Source organism: Aethina tumida, chromosome 1, assembly GCF_024364675.1.
Source record: "Aethina tumida isolate Nest 87 chromosome 1, icAetTumi1.1, whole genome shotgun sequence".
NCBI lineage: Eukaryota > Metazoa > Arthropoda > Insecta > Coleoptera > Nitidulidae > Aethina > Aethina tumida.
The window spans coordinates 826,822-841,626 of record NC_065435.1 but is presented as its reverse complement, the minus strand read 5'-3'; the positions used below and the strand labels follow the sequence as shown (position 1 = coordinate 841,626).

The 14,805-nt window shown below is 29.8% G+C and overlaps 3 protein-coding genes across 5 annotated transcripts in view; 2 read left to right on the top strand and 1 right to left on the bottom strand.

Moving 5' to 3' along the window:
* The window catches only part of LOC109594707 (uncharacterized), a 49,443-nt gene extending 47,010 nt beyond the window's left edge, over nt 1-2,433 (top strand). The window contains exons 4-5 of the mRNA XM_020009948.2: nt 1,505-1,658; nt 1,717-2,433. Coding sequence (XP_019865507.2) covers nt 1,505-1,658; nt 1,717-1,898 — 336 coding nt within the window. The 3' untranslated portion in view covers nt 1,899-2,433. The remainder of the gene's footprint in view (nt 1-1,504; nt 1,659-1,716) is intronic.
* An 853-nt stretch (nt 2,434-3,286) lies between these two features.
* LOC109594698 (uncharacterized) lies at nt 3,287-13,834 on the bottom strand. 2 transcript variants are annotated; one of them, XR_007548810.1, is made up of 4 exons: nt 13,733-13,834; nt 13,200-13,318; nt 4,583-4,773; nt 3,287-3,838 (listed from the first exon to the last, which is right to left on the bottom strand). XR_007548810.1 is itself a non-coding variant. In XM_020009936.2 (3 exons), exons 2-3 carry the CDS (start codon nt 4,695-4,697, stop codon nt 3,609-3,611), a joined length of 345 nt encoding a protein of 114 aa, XP_019865495.2. In that variant the 5' UTR covers nt 4,698-4,773; nt 13,733-13,834; the 3' UTR covers nt 3,287-3,608. The 2 variants fall into 2 exon arrangements, 1 of the variants encoding a protein (XP_019865495.2); XM_020009936.2 differs by lacking the exon at nt 13,200-13,318.
* Nucleotides 5,826-10,418, top strand: LOC109594691 (cysteine/serine-rich nuclear protein 3-like). Of its 2 annotated transcripts, XM_049970431.1 has the most exons (6): nt 5,826-5,938; nt 6,155-6,301; nt 7,766-7,913; nt 8,969-9,315; nt 9,470-9,658; nt 9,850-10,418. In XM_049970431.1, exons 4-6 carry the CDS (start codon nt 9,000-9,002, stop codon nt 10,368-10,370), a joined length of 1,026 nt encoding a protein of 341 aa, XP_049826388.1. In that variant the 5' UTR covers nt 5,826-5,938; nt 6,155-6,301; nt 7,766-7,913; nt 8,969-8,999; the 3' UTR covers nt 10,371-10,418. The 2 variants fall into 2 exon arrangements, with proteins under 2 accessions (XP_049826388.1, XP_019865487.1); XM_020009928.2 differs by lacking the exon at nt 9,470-9,658.
* Nucleotides 13,835-14,805: the final 971 nt, after the last annotated feature.

Below are 14,805 nucleotides of genomic sequence, written 5' to 3'. Positions count from 1 at the left end.
CAAGCCTACCGTGCTTCCGTGCCGCGGCCTTAATCATTTTATTTATTCTTAATTACGTACGAAATTAATGGTGTAAACAGTCAGTTTGCCCACTGACATGTTTTATATTATCATTTCTGGTGTTCGATCGTTCACTTAGGCACAGCAAGTCGGCGGGACGGTGCAGCAAAATGAAAAATGCAACGGTTTATGATCAAATATTCATTTTGTTAGCAGCGCTACTGGCATTTGCACTGATGTAAGATTAAACGTGAAGATATCGTGAATTAATTATCATTTCAACTAGCTAAGACCATTTCACATTGAAACACATTCTTTAAATATAATTGGTTGCTATGCCATACAACCGCAACCATAATATTAACGAAACAATTTATTTGCCAATTATACCTAGCCTTTTTACCATAATAATTAAGTCAATTTAATATTTCACACCATTTTCTTTTGACCTAATATTAATAGGATGATGCTACTTCCTGAGAACGTCTATGATCATCGAAGACCCATTATTGTTTAACGGCGGGATCGTAAAATGCAAAACACATTAAGCGAACTCATTTAGATTTTATGATCGAAGAATGAAATATTTGAGATTTAATCAATAGCTACAAAAGAACCGATTACCAATGGCGGCTACTCGATTTGATTAGCTTCATTCCTTATTCAACCAGATATTTGATAAGCGTTCCATTAATTGTGCATAGTTAAATGTAAATTACACGACAGTTAAAATTTTATGAATTTTATTGTTGGAAAATGCTTTAGTTGGAAAGACGTTGTCTGAGAGCCAGGAGTGGGTATATTTCATTGAAGGCACCCATAATTTTATGCCGGGTAAAAATAGCGGCCAGGGAATCTGTATATGTAAAGAGTTCTTTATATGTATGTATAAAACATTGTTTCATTCTCTGAATCCCATTTGAATTCATTTTGTATTACAGTGTCACTATAGCACTTGGCAATAGTGGAAACACAACTCTGTCTATACTGCAGTGTATGTTGGTGTTCTCTAAAGCTATATTCTACATTCCTTTTAGCAGTTCGTGCCTTCGCATTTTTCCCTATTCTTCACTATGATCTATTGTATTTGCCATTATAATATTTGTTGTCTGTGCAGTTTCTATTTTGTCACGTCATGTTTTAACAACTCTCTCGTTCTCGTTCTCGTTCTTATTTGGACGCACACATTTCTGAAAACGCTCCACGACAACGAAACTAAAAGTGCTACATAAATTGATAGTTGATATTGTCAGGCTGGAACGAGGGAGTCGTTAAAATATTTGTACGGCAACGTACGTAATTACACTATAACATGCAGCCTCCGTAGAAAACGAAAATGAAATCCTACATGCGATGTGTAATTCTAGTATAAGGTAAATAAATATTTATTTAATGTCTTAATCGCTAGCAAGGATGATGTTGGGCCCTCACCACCTCACTAATCACTATAATTTTTGTAATTTTTGATGAAATTGTCGTTTAAATTGGCGCTATCCCATTTCAGAGAGCCCTAACCTTGGTAAAAACTTGTGAATCGACGGGCGAAATGAGAGTGTGCCGTTCGCCGAGAGACTGGTCCCTGTTGGCTCTTCAGAACATCCGCACTGGAAAGTCACACTATTTGGTGATATGCAGGTGTCCGGAGAGCAGTATTCTGGGTAAACTGATTCATTAGGTTAAATTGGAACGAAAACCTGAAACGTTGTTCTTTTACAGAGGGACCAATGTCTCACGATCAACCGACTTACGCCAGCGTGCCCGGAATTCGGGTCTATGGAATGATGTGTGTGGACAACAAACGCCGGGGACGTCCATTGAGAAATTCCAGATCGTTAGAGAACCCTCCTTTCCCTTGGAAGAAAGCCATAGAATTAGCCGAGACAGCATTGTGGGATTAACTTTTTAATTATATTTAGTTTATTGTGATGATTTAGCTATTTTTTGTCCGAACGTGTAATCGAATTTAATTTATCAATTATTATTTTACAATTTCATTTGTATCATAGGTTTTAAGGATATTTATAATGCAACGACTATTTATTGCTTGCAAATGACTAATAATCTTGTAAGAGTAGACTTGTTCTAATTGTTCTACCTTCTTACAATTTTGCTAAAACACTACAACGGTTTTTGTTTTAGTTAGGTAAATTATATTTCATTGGAGCCATATTTAAAACTGAATATTACTTGTACTTTTAACCACTAATTGTTAAAATTAGAAGTAATGCAACAAAATAAATCATCTGCTTTCAAATCATTAATTTAATCCTTTCAAAAAAGACGCATATTTTAAAAAGTTACTTTTAAATATGGCCAAATATTGGGTTTAATTCATTACTCTTCATATACAGGATGGGGAAACTGTCATTATTTATTTACTTATCAATTCTTTTATCTTAAGTATTAAATTTAGATTAAATTTGCTTAATTATAGGAAATCACCTTTTGTATATACCGCTTACTTAATAAAAACTATGGAATACAATTTATTTTTTATTTGAAAAATAGTCCTAAGATAGTTCCACAACATATATTTAAAATTGGGTAAACGTGTATTAAACGAAAATGAAATGTTATCAACTTAGTTTTAAAATACGTTGTTTATAAAAAAAATTAAGTATTTTATAGATTATTTAAAAATACATAAGATGGTATAAAATAATATTTTTATTACAAAAGTACACAAAACGTATATTTTTATCAGAATAACAAAAAAGTAATTCTTACAAACATAGAAAGACATATAAAAAACGAAAATTAAATGCGATGTATACGTAATTCTACTAATATAAAGTAAATTTATATTATTTTAATATCTCAGTCATTAGTAAGGATAATGTTAGATCTTCACCACATCAATAATTACTATAATTTGAAAAAAGTGTCATTTAAATTGGCGCCGTTGGATTTCGAAGGGCTCTAACCTTGGTAAAAACTTGCGAATCAACGCACGAATTCGGGGTGCGTCGTCCATCGAGAGACAGGTACCTGTTGATCCCCTAGAACGTCCACACGAGAAAGCCCCACTACTTGGAAATATGTCAGTATCCGGAGAGCAGCACTGACGCACGAAAACCTGAGACGGGGTGTAGTGCAGTGTTTTTACAGAGTATCTATGGAATGATGTATGTGGACAACAATGTAGCGGGACAGCACTGTAGCATTAACTTTTTATTTACTAATCAACTCTTTTAATTTAATCTTAAATATTACATTTAGATTAAATTTGCTTAATTATAGGAAATCACCTTGAGTACATACCGCTTAATTAATAAAAACTACGAAATACAAAGTATTGTTTATTTGAAAAATAGATATAAGATAAAGTTATTTAAAAATATAGCTGATCTAAACACTTCAAAATACTGCAACATACATATAAAATTGGTTTAACGAGTACTAAATAAAAGTGAAATGGTTTAAATTCAATTTTAAAATACACGTTATTCATAAATTATTTAAAGCTAGGTAAGACGATAAAAAATAATAAAATTATTACAAAAATATAAAAAACATACAATTTCATCACAGGAACAAAACAAAAAAATATATAATAATTGATGACCATCAAGGCAACACGTTAAAAAACATTATCGATATCACTGACTTTATTCCGTCTCAGGGGGACGCGCCGCAATTCGTCTTCCTGCGCGTACAAATTTCCTGGTGACCTGGGTATTGGCCTGCTGTTTACGCGGCTGTGGCGAGGGCACATCCTCACGACGTAACCTCTTCGGTGCGTAGGGCTTGTGACTAGGCACAATCTCAATGATGCCTCTGGTGACGAGGGTTGTGGGATCAACTCCGCTCGTAGATGGCTTGTCGTATTCATCGAGATCTGTATGCGGAAAAAACATTGCTTCTAGATAACGTAATAGTGTTGAAAGAGAAAAAATCTTTTGTGTTGTTTTGACAGTTTATTCCACAAATTAATTGATTAAAAAAATAAATTCATAAAAAGAATATATTATTAATTTTTCCACAAAATTATAAATATGCATAATCTTTTTATGAAATTAAGTGTATATCTATTTCTGAGAGTCTGTCTATAATCGAGTGGTATAGTTAAATATTCTATAAAAAATTGCTAGTATGATAATAAATTATCCTGTAGGTTTTAGTTTATGGCCAAAAAATCAGACAAATAATATAAATTTTATAAGTGTCTTCTGCTTACAAATGGGCCACACTGTACATGAAAATAGTTATTGTATATTAATTTTATCTTGTCTGGAACCAAATTTTTATGTGTTTTTCGAATAAATTGGCACTTTTTATAGAAAACTTAACTACACCACTGGGTTCAGCACCTCTTGAAATGGGTATATACTAAATTTCATAAAAAAATTATGCACAATTCAAACGGAGCACACTGTATATTTCAAGACGTAACTGAATATATTAAACAATTGGAACATGCTTTTTGACAATTTTGTTTTATTAATCTTTGTACAACGCACCTACAAAAATGTTAGTTACTCCCCCAACAAACTAACTAAATAGTTACACAAATACAGTATACACGACATCCATAAAAACGAATAATGTTAACTCCCTTACTGTTTCATAGTTTTTAATTTACCTTTAATATTTTCCAATTCTGTTGGAATGTTTTTGAGGTTAGAAGCTATTTGAAAAGCCTCCGTGAGTGTCGATTTAAGTTGTTTAAAAATAATATCATCGGACATTTTGGACATATTTAAATTTGAAACTGGTACAAATTTGCTTATGAAGAATACTTGACTGGCTACTGAACCTTTAGTGTTAAATTACCTGCAAAATTGACCAAAGACGTTAGTTATACAATAGTATAGAAAATTTGGAATTCTCATCTCTCACACTATTAAATATATTTCTAGAGTAAGTTTTTGTATTGTTTAGTAAAAGGAATAATTATTTTTTGGGTGTCGCATTCTGTTCTAGACGTAGAATAAAGTTGACCGTTTAGAAAATAAAGCTCAACCATGTCTCAAATTATTTTATGGTACTGTATAAATTGTTATACTGGTGACATGAGTTCTCTCTATTATACCTCTCCATAGATTTAAAGACATAATAACGTATCTATAATATTATTGGATAATTTTAGAATAGTCATTTTCATATACATTTCCAGCAATATTCAGAGCCTATGTACTCCAGAGTGTATGATATGTGGACCTAATGCACATGCGGCCTGATTACCAACATAAGAGTTGTGATACAGACTGTATCATACAGTGGCAACGTCAATGCACGTAATGGTTGTTCCATCCAGAGAAATATCTTGGTTCCGACTACACTATCAGCGTTTATTATCATAATTAACAATCTCGATATTTATGTTTTTGTTCCATATAATTTGCCTCTAGGGCCGCCACTGACAAGAAATAATGAATGAATGAGTCGCCATAGTTTTTTAGAAGATCATAGTCGGTTTCATGAATACTGACATCGGTGATGTCTGGTGAAATTATGATATTTGTTGCAATTATTAAAATGGATTAGGTCCATTTCATGAACAATTTATTTAATGGCATTGTGAATACGAAATCTTCTTTTATCTGGAACCACAACATATATAATATTTTTAGTGGTCATTGTTTCTTCATTTACATTTAGTAGGCGATTAAAGTATTGGTGAAACTAGAAGACGTTATTAAATGACTAATCTAGGAAGTTTCAAGAGTTAAAAAAAGTTAGTAAAGAGTTGCCACCTATAGGTCAGAAGTGGAAGTTAGTGGACGCCACCTAGAGATAAAATGCCAAATTAAATAGGAATCTAATTTTACGACTGACAGTCCGGCACTGTCAATAATTTAGTCACAGACATGAATTTAGTCAGTGTTACTGTGAGAGATGAGACGTTAAGAAGCCGCACACAAAAACAACATCTTGCGGAAAACTGATTGATAAACAATTATATGTAATTAAAACAAGAAACATTATTAATTAAAGTGTAGGTTTAATTTATAGTTGAATGTGTTACATTTAGTCAGAAAAATCAATGTGAAGCATCATGCAAACATATTTTCATGGATGTATGTGCTGCAAAATCACAATACTCAATGCTACCAACGATATTTGATCTTGCTTATTTGTTGTTAATTATATATGCCTTGTAATTCCCATAAATTATGATACATAGCATGGGATTAAATTCATATTATTTTAGGTATAATACCATCTGTATAATGATCTTATATTTGAAAACAAGAAGAAAATTTTATGAATTGAAGGTAATATTGGATGTAAGGCTTGAGAAAAACACCCTTACTACATAAAACAATTTTTGATGAAACATGGAAAGGGGGCCAAAAATGTAAGTGTGCAATTTCATTGAATATTAACTATTTATTATTTATATTTTTAATTAATTAAAATAATATTAATTCTAACAAATGAATGAAGTAAAAAAATTAATAGGTTAATAAACAAATTTAAATATAATAAAAAATCAACTAAATACTTTTTGATTCAGGTATTGTAATTGCACATTTGTTTCTTCTTATGCTCAAGATGTTTTTAAAATAGGTAGTGAGAATTTGGGGGCAGGTAGAACACGTCCTGAATAAAATACAGCCCCCGCAAATTTAAATTTCAAAAATTCAAAAATCTTTGGTTCAATCGTGTTTAAATTTGTTATGTGTTATTCTAAAATATATGTCTACAATTCAATTTAATTAACTTATTCTATAATAAGACACTAGCCTATAATTATTCTATAATAAGCACTGGATTTTTAAAACAATGTAGAAAAAAGGTATTCTTAACTAATTTTAATTATTGTGCTACCAATTCTGAGACTGTGTTGAATTTTTCTTGTTGGTTTGATAAGAGTATAGACATAGCTTTAACAGTCTTGAGCCCAATATGGTATTCAATATATCTTCAATTTCTAAAGACACGAGTTCCTCAAAGTTATCCCACCGGACAGAAGACGTGATCTTTCGTATATACATAACGCAACTTTCCCTAAATTTTCAAAATCAATAGATTGACCGTGGTATGGTAAATAAATTGACCTCCAAGGTCCATAAGATTTCTAATGTGGGATCAAATAAAAGAGAAAGTCTATGATCTGCCAGTCAATAACAGAACAATTATATCAAAAAATTGAAAATGCATTTAATGAAATTAGTGAAAAGCAAGAACTGGACCGAATAGTATTTTCTCTTCAAAAAAGAATAAATTAATGCAAACGTAGGAAATTTTTACTTTTCTTTAAATATCAAAAGTTGATCACAATCATCATCAATTTGTATTGTATGGAAATCACTGAAACTTTCTTCAAACATTAAAACTAAAATATCTCAAAATTAATCAAGAATAGCTTTTTTCTACATTATTCATAAAATATGAAGAGCTTAATAATTTTTTTTAAAAAAAAAACATTGATTAGCGTAGAAAACAGTTCGAGAATAGACCAGTGTCTAGGCAGTAGCTTTAGTACCCTTATGGGTTATTATACTGAATTGTAGTATAAAAATTTCAGGATAACACAAAACTTATATTTGAGGGGATGTATTTTCTTAAAGAGAAAGCAAAACATATTATTTAGATTTAGTTCATTTTTGGTCGTGTTCTACTTGGTTCAAAATTTTAACACCAATTTTAGAAATTCTTTGTAAATTTTAAAACATAAATGTTAATGTTATCATATCAAAATGTGCTAATTCATTAAATCATAAAATTCCAATGATAAAAAGATTAAAATAGAACTTATTAATTGATAAATTACTTACCACTTAAATTTTAAATATAAATTAATAAAGTTTTTTTTTAGCAATTTTGAATTCTAGGAACAACTGAACAATAGTCTTGGATAAAAAAGTCTATTGAGATCCAAGCTATGCAAATCAAGATGTCTTCTAATTCCCAACGGCTGGTTTTAATGCAAATGGTCAAATTGATATAATGTCTTGGTGAAAAAGGTATGAAGAAAATTTAATTAAACAACCATACTTAAGAAGAATGTATATGTGAGTGTTTAATGACGAACCAAATAAATTAATCATTATTATTACAGTTTAGTAACAATTCATGTATTAACAAACATATGTATATATAAATATCTAAAAATTTGGTTCCAGAAAACGTTTTGGAGCAATAAAAAGGCACACACATAATACATAATTTTTAATATAAAGCATATCAAGTGATAGTTCAAAATAAACATTGATAACAAGTGTAAATTGTTAAAAAAGGTGTTATGTGCCACAAATTAGTTTCAGTTTTGAAATGCAAGTTCTATAAACACACTACTAATGAAGCTTGTTTGTTGAAGTTGATAACTTATCTCATAAACGCTGAACAGTTTTTTATACGCTTTCTACGTCAAATATTGTCTTCTTTCTGAAAAACACTACAGTTTACAAGTAGCAACTTTTAGGCTAGTGATATAACTGAATGTCTATATTTTATTAGTCACTAATTGGATATTTTAATTACTGTTTTAGATAACACGTCAACGAAATTGTATAATGAATATTAATTTATTAAATAAATTTAAGACGAAAATATTGCCGTTTCCTATATTACAACTATTGTTTTGGATAACGAATAAGAGATGGCACTAATGCGATAGTTTATTATTTAAAAAAATGATTATTTTAATTTACTTTTGAATGGCTTGATGTTTATTTCTATATATCTTTAAATTTAAAAGGAGACCATAAAAACAATAAGATCATCATGGTGATGAAGTTTATCCATCACCTTTTATGCATTATATTTTAATAAGTCGAATACCTGTCATAACATACAGATGTGGCCAAAAATATATTTCATATGATAACTGAAAATGTACAACTAATACTAATAAATTAATTTAAGACGAAAATATTACCGTTTCCTATATTTTAACTATTGGTTGAGGTAACGAATAAGAGATGGCATTAATTATTTTAATTTGCAAATGAGATTAATTTTTATGTCATAATCTTGACCACCATTGGTATATTGACATTAAGATTTATAATTTTTGCAGCCTATCCGCAAGCATCAACACTAAGAGAGTCATGTCAAATGTGAAGCAGTTTCCGAACACGTCGAAACAACAAGAAAGACAGTCCGGCCCTCAGATTACCACATCACCGAAGAAGAATTCGTCGACGTCAAACGACCAAAGCGACGTTGTCGTAATCAGTGATTCTGAAGATGTTGTGCCACAGCCAAACGACATCTCCGTCGACCAACTGGTGTCGACGTTGAACAACGCGGCCAATCTTCACGCTGTCCACGAAGAACCATCCTCGACAGGAAACAAGCGAAAAATTTCGATGCGCAGCGGCAACAACAACAAAACGTTCAAGAAGCAGCGTTCCATTCGCTTTGGTAAGTTGCACGTGTTGTGAAATTGTTGTTAAATCATTCATCAATCACACATCTTGCGGGTCATTAAAAGATTGCAAAGGATCCCTATAGATTAATTTATTGATGATTTTACACATTACAACGAGTTAGTGCCAGTATTAGTTGTTTTTCTTAGGAGATTCGAATGAAACGTCTCGAAATCAATCTTTGGATAGTGATATTGACGAAGACGAAATAGATACTACAACCCATAACGCAAATCAAGAATTAATTGTTGTATCATCCGACGAAGACTTCGATTCGTTCTTATCGTTACTGAACGAGAGCATTAAAAGATCAAACCGTGGCCAAACGGTCAGTTTCGGTAAGTTTCAAAGCGAAATTCAAATCTAATAAACCTATTAGATTCGTTCACTCGAAAATGTTCGTGTCCATTTACCAGTTGTCGAGGCCAATACCATCGAGACAAAACACATATTTTATATATCATATTTTTATTTAACGTTTCTTGGGTTTCGACAACGGTTTTGTGACGGATGGAATTTTTATTTTTAGGCACTGTTACAGAGGTGTCATTCAGACGGGAACAGAGTTACTGTAGCGTACCCACAAAGGGCGGAGTACCACTGGGAATGGCAAGCAAACATTGTGGCATAGAGCATTTCACCATTGAGGATTACGAAAACAAAAAGTTGCATAGAATGGGCAAGGAACAGCAAAACATATCTAGTCATACTAATAGGCACATCTGTGATAAAACTTCTCTGCAACCGATCTCTGGTAAGGACCGTTTGGCTATATTGCGAGAAGCCGGCGTCGTCGACATCGACGACGATGCGAAGGAGGATTGCAATTCGATTAGAACGTCCAGATCGATGTGCGGCTGCGACTGTCGCGATTATTGCGATCCTGACGTTTGCTCATGTATTTTAGCCGGCATTTCCTGTCAGATTGAAAGGGAAAATTTTCCTTGTGGCTGTAAGGTGGATAATTGCCAGAACCCGAACGGGTGCAACACTTATAACGAGAATAATGTACGCGGCCATTTCGTTAAGACCATCAGGAAGTTACAATAAATCTGATCATTTTATTTATTTCACATGATTCAATTTACATATATATATATATATATATATATATATATTTTTTTCGCCATATTTTATATGTTTTAATATGAATTATAGTAGTTTTACACAATTTACACTCCTGTTATTACTTATTTCGAAGAGTATAAAGTATTCTAAAGCTACTACAAAATTCTAAAAATTTGTACAATGTTGAGTGTTAGTTTATATGAAAGAAGCAACATTTATTGGTGATTCCACCCAATAAAATTAGATAAAACATTCCATTATATTTATCTAGTTGCTCAATTATACCTTGTATAAGTGCTGCCACTTCTTGACCACAATTAACGGTTATATTTAAAGTAAAATTCTAGAGGAAAGCATAATATATTAGTAACATTGTCGACAACGGGGGAACATTAACTCAACCATCATTTAATTTCAAATTCTTTATTTTTTTCCAACAACACCCCACTATGGTAAGAGATCTAAATGAAACTGAAGTGTTGACTCCTTACTGACTGTATATCTTTTATACTAGTGTCCAAAAAAAAAAAATACAGGAATCTTGTTGTGAAATGAAAAATCTTATTTATTCTTTCAAATTTATTTCATCGCCTTCAAAGTACTCCCAAAACATTTATTCCAACGTTTTATTTTAAACCTCGAAGCACTTCAAATAGTTATTTTCCAGAATAGCCTTCGACACCTTCAATTCGGCTTCAAAACGATGTCCCAGGAATGGTCTTTTGAGTTTATCTAATAACCAGAGGTCAAACGAGGCTAAATCAGATGAATACGATGGTTGTGGCATTTTTGGGGAGAAACTCTCGTAAAAAAGTTCAGTATTTTCGATACCAAAATAGTGTTGACTGATCCAACATCATCAGTAAGGTCTCTTAATATTGATAGACGATTTGCAAACACCAATTTCTCTTTAATAATTACCTGTGTAGTTTAAATAGATGTACCTTCAGCCAGATTTAATAAGTTCAATTATGGACCAATTTGATAAATATTATTTTAAGTATAGAACTGTAAAAGAGGTGGACGTGGCAGCCCTTCCTTATACACATATATAAACAAATATTGATAGATCTCATCTTACAGAATCATTGTTAAATGGAAGTATATTGATGTTTTAAATGAATGTTTGCACTGAAATGAATACATCCACTCTATACTAACATAAAATAATTTTTGTTTTTGAAAATTTATCAAATGTATTGATAAATTTTCATCATTTTAAACTACTGAAGACTGATTTCTATGTTGCTTTAAATGTTACTAATGTAAGACTAGAAATATGTTTGTATAAGTGTATATAATTGTTATTAGTTGTAAAGATTTACAGAGAGACATATATACCGGTGTTCATATTTGATATGACAAAACTACACATTTTAGGTTACTTCAATTCATAACTCTAAAACGTGTAGTATATTTTTACAAGTATTTAAATATATATAAACATTTAGAGAAATATTTTAAACTATTGTTATAAATAGTTTTTTGTTATGACGTTTATGTTTCTTTAAATTCGGTATAATTTATGAAAATGTGCAATTATTAAGTTTTACTTGATTTTAAGACCATATAAATCTTTCACGGGCGAAAAACAACATCGAAAATGCTGATTTTACTGTACCTTTTTGTCTAATTTTACTTATATTATGTAAGTAACAATTTAAATATTCTATTTTCTTAGTTTTCTTGTTTATTCGTTGTTGCCAAAATCAATATCAAATCAAATTGAAACTTATTGATTTAATTTATTAGAGAACAAGATTTGAATTGAGTTCTGAAAATGGTTAACCACATGGTTCATAAAAATATAGTATGCAAGAATATACATGCTAAATTTTATACCATATAACTTCTTTACAGATGCAATATTTTCAATAAAAAAATTAATAGTAATTAATTTTAGTTGACTATTTTTAACCACTCTAATAGAGTGACTATTCAATTAATTTATTGCTTTTTTGTAATAGCCTAAACCATATGAAATTTCAAATCAAATTAATTCATTAATTTGAGTTCAAGATATACATTGAATTCTGACTTCTTTACAAATACAATATTTTCATTAAAAAAATAAAATAACTAATTTTAGTTGACTATTTTCAACCACTCTAATAGAGTGACTATTCATTTTATTTATTGCTTTTTTATAGTAGCCTAAACCAATTGAAATTTCAAATCAAATTAATTCATTAATTTGAGTTCAAGATAAATTGAGTTCTGAAAGTGGTGAACTACATCGTCTATTAAAAAGATAGCATCTAAAAATAAACATGCTAAATTTTATACCTACTGACTTTACAAATGCAATATTTTCATTAAAAAAAAATTAAATTGCTAATTAATTTTGTTTTCTTTTGAAGTCACTCTAACGGAGTGACTATTGTTTTTATTTATTGCTTTCTTAAATTAGCCGAAACCAAATGAAATTTTAAGTCGTATTAATACTTATTTATTTAATTTATTAAACTTCAGTAATAAGAGTTCTGAAACTGGTTAACATGGTCTATTAAAAACATTAGTATCTGAAATTATACTTGTAAGATTGTATACCCACTGACTTGCTTAAAAATTTAAGCAAATTTCAAATTAAACTCTTCAAATTCTTTTTAGGTTATTTAACGATTGTCTCCTTAAATAAACCTATTTCAATATTTAACTATTAAAAACTTATTTAGCAAAACATTACATTAAACAGGACTTTGCGTGCTGTATTAATAAATATAAATAATGCAACAATCTCAAGTCAGTGACTGTACAATTATTCTCTAGTCACGCAGACATTATTGTACAAAAAATAAATGTTAACTGTACCTAAATTCCAAATGTGATGTTGTCCTGGCCTAATATCCAATTAATGGTTCATTCATATGTAATACTAATAGTTATTTATGTAGATCAGTGTCATATAAGTCTGGTACTCAAATCCATATCTGAAATTGTTTGTATTGACGGAATTTATGGAATGTTTTTAAAAAATATATACAGATCGAATATAGTCTTGTAAGGTGTTTTATTTTATAATAAAGTCATGTACTAATATGATTCCCAATTCAAAATGGTAAGTATCTCAGTAAATAAATATCTTTTTAATTTGTAAAATGACAAATGCTTTTTTAAATGTAGGTTATAAATACAAAATATTAACCAGTCTTTAAAAAAGATACCAATAAAATTCTAATAAGATTCCTAATTGAAAATGGTAAGATCTCAATCAATAATAACATTTGAATTTATAAAGTGGCAAATATTTTTTTAAATATATGTTTTACATACAAAATCTTTAAAAATGTAAATTTAAGATCCAAAATTTAAAATGTTACATGGCATAATTTAAAATCTCTCACCTGTTTCAAATAATGTTGCCAAATATTACGTAGTCATTTCATTTAAAATTGTTTATTTTAGCCACAAATATTTTGTACCCACAATCAGTGCATTAAACTGGTTGTCCACATACTATACAGTATGTAGACATATACTTCGTTTTTATATAGATTCATAAAAAAAAATTCAACGGATTAATCAGGCATATTCACTGGATAAATTATTTGAAAATCATCTTGTCTGGTCTTGTTAATGGGTTAATTAGAACAATTTATTATAAAAACAATAAATTGAATATTAAAAACTGTATTGCTAGTGCTTAGTGAATTATGTGAATAAATAAATAAATAAATAATCTTGAATAAAAATAAAAAATTTCAACTAATATCTTAATCTAAAATTTTAATAGATTGTATTATTTGCAACGCCACTTTTGTTATTGTTTGTATTCTCATGTTTACACGGTTTATAATTTAGACAGGAGAATACCAGGTGCAAGAAATAAAACACATGACGTATACGTAACCCCGTAACAGATGATGATAACACTGGCCCATCTAATGCAATAATAACTTGTAGATTAATGCATATTTTTTCCAATTGACAGCTGTCAACATTCACCGTGTTTCTAAATTATAAGAAATGTATACAATATTGATTTCTGTTCGTATGTTATAGGAAAGAATAATGAACTCTGTGATTTTATTAATATTGTAAATTTAATTTCTTTATTTAGATAGTTAAATTATATATTTGATCATTTTTATATTTTGTGTTTTGAACAATTTTTCTTTTTTTGTTTTACTCAGTTACAAATTTCTCTGATTTTAATTAATTGATTAATATTTATTTATACTATAAACACACAATTGTTAGATTCCTATTAAAAGTATAATCAGAGAAAAAGAGACAATGTCTCAATTTTCCAAATAAGTCCAAATAAAAATCCAAATAATATTCAAGAAAATAAAAATTCAAATTAACTTCGATCGTATTTATATTGAAGTCTCAAAATTTCTCAGAAAATCAGGGGGTAGTAGCCCTTTTCAACACCTCTGTCAATTCATAGCATTTCTAAATTCTCTCAAGTAAC